The following is a 5,000-nucleotide window of genomic DNA, read 5'->3' as shown; positions in this document are numbered from 1 at the left end:
CGATGACCAATCAACTTTCCATCTGTGTCTCTATATCTCTATATCAATTACTATACTTTACCTTACCTGCTCTCCTTCTATCTACTACTTGATATGCCTTTGCTTTTGCTATCAAACTTTGTTGCCTATATTCCTCACACGTATACAAATTTCTCTATATTCACTAACCGTACACCTCTGACCCCCCCCCCCTCCTCTCCTTCCTCCCTACCATAACCCGGAATTTATTCTCTCCCCTCCCCCCTTTCCCCCACACCTTCAAGAAAGAAAGAAAAGGATACTGACCTTGACCCTATCCCTCCCTACCCTATAAATTTCTAACCAAGAAAGATCATAAAGAACAAGATCCTTTAACCCTTTCACTTCCAGTCCTTCTTTGGCTCTGTTGATGGGTCTTCTCTCTGTGAATCGAGGTCTTCCAGGTCGTGTTTAGAAACCATTACTAACAAGGAGAAAGATTTGAACAGGCTTGTTAGATCAATCATTTCCTTGGCCTTACCAAACTGATTAGGTTTGTGATATCTACAAATGCAAGGTTATATATTTATATACACACACACATTATGTAATGTATATATATATATATATATATATATATATATATATATATATATATATATATATATATAACTGTACATATATACAAATATACATATATACGCATATATATATATATTATATATTATATATTATATATATGTATATATGTATGTATGTATATATATGTATGTATATGTATGTGTGTGTATATATAAATATATGTGTGTGTGTGTGTGTGTGTGTGTGTGTGTGTGTGTGTGTGTGTGTGTGTGTGTGTACATATGCTTATATATATATATATATATATATATATATATATATATATATATATATATATATATATACATATATATATGTATGTATGTATAGACACATATACATATATGTATATACATATAAATAATGTGTATATATGGGTGAGAGAGAGAATTACTAAAAGAGAGAGAGGTAGACAGGAATAGCCAGATAGAAAGAAAGGCAGGCAGACATTCAGATAATCAGGCAACTGAATAAAGAAACTGATGGATCTATCGATAGATAGGTAGACGAATATAGCTAAATATATAGATACAGATAGATGCGTAGTCTGATAGACACTGACAGATAATTGTACAAATAGACGCGGCAGATAGTGAGACAGATAAACAGACATATATACTGTAAGCATAAAGATCAAGGTGCAATCCCTCAGATAATTAATTCGCCTGTAATGACATACTATTATCCTGACCCTTCACATTGCTGCATCTTGTTTATAAAGGAAAAAAAAGTCGGAAGATAGTTGAACTTGAAGTCTGACTTTAAAAGCGAAACTTTAATCGGTCTTCAAATAGTGGCTTAACTTCGTCAAAGTGTTCGATATTTTCGAATAAAAACTGGGGTTACTTTTTATAGAGCTGTGGGTGGTTTCTGTTCCGTGTGTTTTGTTTCGTTCTTTTGGTTTCGCAGGAGAATTCACTGTCAACTGAGTCACGTGATCCTTCTTCCTTGCCCCGCCCTCATCCTCGCCACCCTCACTTACCGCCCGCAACTGTACAGTTGAAAAAAGAAAAAAAAAAATCATGTTAACTTTCACACATATCTATGTAGTATTAAGTGATTTCATATCATGTGCATTTTAGAGTCATGAAAAGTCTTGTAGTTGTACTTCAATGTTAATAATTTGTAATGTAGATGATGTTTGTATGTATATCCATGTTCCTTGTGCCTTTCATAACATTGGTTCCATGTATCCCCGCAGGTGGTGAACGACTGGAAGTTCGCAGCAATGGTTGTGGACCGACTGTGTCTGCTGGTGTTCACGTTGTTCACGGTGATTGCCACAGTCGCTGTGCTTCTCTCGGCCCCGCACATTTAATAACGTGGCTCCATGTATCCCGCAGGTGAGGAGCGACTGGAAGTTCGCGGCGATGGTGGTGGACCGACTGTGTCTGATCGTGTTCACGCTGTTCACAGTGACTGCCACAGTCGCTGTGCTTCTTTCGGCCCCGCACATTATCGTTCCCTAATAATTATCGGCCGGTAGACGTACCCGGGGGCGGCGGCGTGGCCCCGCGCACTGAAGCGGTGCTCGCGGCCACGGCGCCGCCCCGGCCGGAATTTTTGTGGTCCTTCTGCATCATTCCAGCCTCGTAGTCACCGGCTGCCCCGCCCCGCCGGCCGCGAGGGGCTCCCCGTGGACCCCCGGCCGCGAGAGGGTGCGACCTTCCTTGTTCTGGTCACGATGCTTCCATAAGTGCCAAAGGGGCGGCCAGAGCCGCGCCCGGCTCACGGCGACTGTGTGTCACACCCTCGCTCAAGCCCACCCACGCCCTCTTGATACCGCAGCGACCCGCCCACGCTGTCGGACCACCACCATCACCCCGCCGCCGCCACCACGCGCCGCAGAAAGTGCGTAAATAAGTGAACAGCCAAGACATGCGGCCCGCAAGGTCGAGAGGCCGAGGCTCGCAGCTCGCAACATGGACTTGCCGCAGCGACGTTGGACTGCTGCTCTGATCAGCTGTCTGGCCTTGGCTGCATGACGGGCCACAGCGACAGCAGCAGCAGCAGCAGCACGGCGGGCCGTTGTGCTGCAGTGTGGCGGGCCACAGCTGTAGCAGCAGCAGCGAGGCACAAGTGGGTCGCCGCGCAGTATTGCCCCGAGGCAGTCGTCGCCTCCTCTCGGAATGGCGCCTCTCACTTCTGGGTTTTCCAGTGCACTCTATTAGCCACATGAGTTATACGCCCTACAAAGAAGATAGAACATGCATATATGCGCCAGCTGTACGCCAAGTGCAGACACGTTTGTCCCCTTGCTCATGCGTCAGTATTATGTGATTCTGAGGTTACTGTAAGCATCAAATAATTCAATACAAATACGTCTTTACTCAAACATTTTTAGCGCATCTTCCTTTTTTTTTCTCTTAAGCTGTTAATGAAGTCTCGATGAAAGGAGTCTCATGCAATAATCTATACTTGCCCGGGGAAAAAGGGAGCGTGACTCCGCTGGACCAGGGAAGAAGAAGAAAACTCCTCGTCCATTCTCTAAACAACAGCCACCAACGAACTACCCTCCCCCGGACCCCTGACCCTTGACCCCCTAGCCAGCCAGGGGGTCACGCACCCAACCCTCCCGGACACAACACTTTAAGGGAAAAAAGACACTTTCTGTTTTCCACATGCAGAGTGTAAATTTACATTCATTTGTCGATGTAAATAAGCGTTTTATAGTATAATTTTCTTGAACACAAACTTTGATGGTTATTGAGTGGCTCACATCCGTTTTTGAATTGATTATGTGTAATGTAATATTAATTAAGCATCATCACGGAGTCATTTTTTATTCATTTAATCAATACTATGTATTGTAGAAAGTGTAAAAAATAATATCATAGGAGAAAAGATAATAATATGGACATTGTGAACCGATAACTTAAGTCCTTATTACACAGACTTGGAAACAATGAATGTCATATCATATCATATTTTGTTTCCCATTTTCTAGTGAATTAAATTATGAATGAGAAAATAACAATAAAAGACAGTACCCCCAAAAAGCGCATCCAAGCAAAATATATAGACTGGAATAGTGTACTGAAACTTCTGCGCAATATGTAGTTTAAAACTTCTCTTTACAATCATAGGTTTACAAAGGTAGATATTTCTTGATTACTCCACCTCCTCGAGGCGAACCGTAGAAGTAGATATGTTCGTATTCAACTCAGTATTCTATAACTAATAGGTTTAAACTGCCTATTTATTATCATTTATTTTCCTCACACACACTGCATGTATCGCAATGCAGGTACTATAATCAAATAATCGCCGATTCAAATAAAAAGCATAAACGAGGAGCTGGGTGTACGGTAGTTTAAAGGAAAATTCTAGAAGATAAAAAACAAACCGCGTCGGCGACCGCTTTCGGCTCCGAGGACGTGGTTGGGGTCCCGAGGAGCAGCGCTTTGCGAGGGAGGGCGCCGAGTCCGCCCCTGACTCGGGCCCTGAGACTTCTCCTTCCTCCTTTGACCCTTCGCCGAGACCTCACCCCAGCATCCTACTCCCTCCCGCCTCCCCCCTGCTTCCCCTCCCCCTTCTGCTGACGGTGACGCCTGCTAGTACCAGCAGGCGAGAACCAGCAGCCTCTTCTTCCAAGGGGCGCTAGGTATATAGCATCATCAAAAACAATACAAATTTTTGTGGTCATCTTATCCCTTTTTGCAAGGAGTGCCGTGTGCGTGCGTGCGTGCGTGCATGCGAGCAAGCGAGCGAGCGAACGAGCGAGCGCATGCGTGCCAGCGAGTACGAGTGATGCGATGCTCCAGTGCGATTCACCCTCAGACAGGAGTCACACTCGAGGAACTCGCACTCTAATCAACACACGAAGTGACTCTCGGTGTGACCGTGCATGCGAGTCGATGCAAGTTTTCTCATTTCCCCGTCTTGTTTGTTTGCTAGTTTCCTTAGAAGCAAAGGCAGAAGAGAGACAGAGAGAGAGAACGAGAGAAAGAGCGCACGCGAACGAGAGAGAGAGAGAGCTTCCCCCGCAGCAGCAGCAGCAGCAGCAGCCACAGCACGAGCCACAGGGAGCACAGCGCCTCTCCGGGGACCTCAACCAGCGAGGACGCCGCCGCCGGCCGCTAGACGCGAAGGAGGGCGGGGTAATGCAATCACTGTAGTCACGAGTCTTAGCCCCACGTTCCGTTGTTGACGGTAGTAGTTACGAGAACACCACCACCACCATTGATAATAATATTTTCATTCATCCGATTTTTAATTTTTTATGTGTATGTGAGCGTGGATTGTCACGCGTCACGTGTACATGATAATATACATATATATAAATATATATATAAAAGATATACATCTACATATTTATACATTTCTAGATCATGTCTGAGTTACGTCAAATTCCCCCCACCCCCGTATTTTCTTTCTTGCGTATTAATAATTCTGCGCTATAATTTGCCGCTGTAAATACG

The 5,000-nt window shown here is 44.4% G+C and overlaps 1 protein-coding gene across 23 annotated transcripts in view; it reads left to right on the top strand.

Annotated features, from left to right (window-relative positions):
• The window catches only part of nAChRalpha6 (nicotinic acetylcholine receptor alpha6), a 336,668-nt gene extending 334,419 nt beyond the window's left edge, over nt 1-2,249 (top strand). For 19 of the 23 annotated variants that reach the window (XM_086545888.1, XM_086545879.1, XM_086545886.1 and 16 more), the window contains one exon: nt 1,923-2,249. In XM_086545888.1, the coding sequence (XP_086402014.1) occupies nt 1,923-2,048 (126 nt within the window). In that variant the 3' untranslated portion in view covers nt 2,049-2,249. Of the gene's footprint in view, nt 1-1,780 lie in introns of all 23 variants that reach the window. The other 4 variants (XM_086545894.1, XM_086545893.1, XM_086545884.1 and 1 more) reach the window with 1 other exon arrangement.
• Nucleotides 2,250-5,000: the final 2,751 nt, after the last annotated feature.

This window comes from Penaeus japonicus, unplaced genomic scaffold (genome assembly GCF_977035675.1).
Source record: "Penaeus japonicus unplaced genomic scaffold, GWHDUDI00000001_assembly GWHDUDI00000017, whole genome shotgun sequence".
In the NCBI taxonomy this organism is placed as follows: domain Eukaryota; kingdom Metazoa; phylum Arthropoda; class Malacostraca; order Decapoda; family Penaeidae; genus Penaeus; species Penaeus japonicus.
Note: the sequence above shows the minus strand (reverse complement) of the source record. Positions and strands in the feature narration are given on the sequence as shown.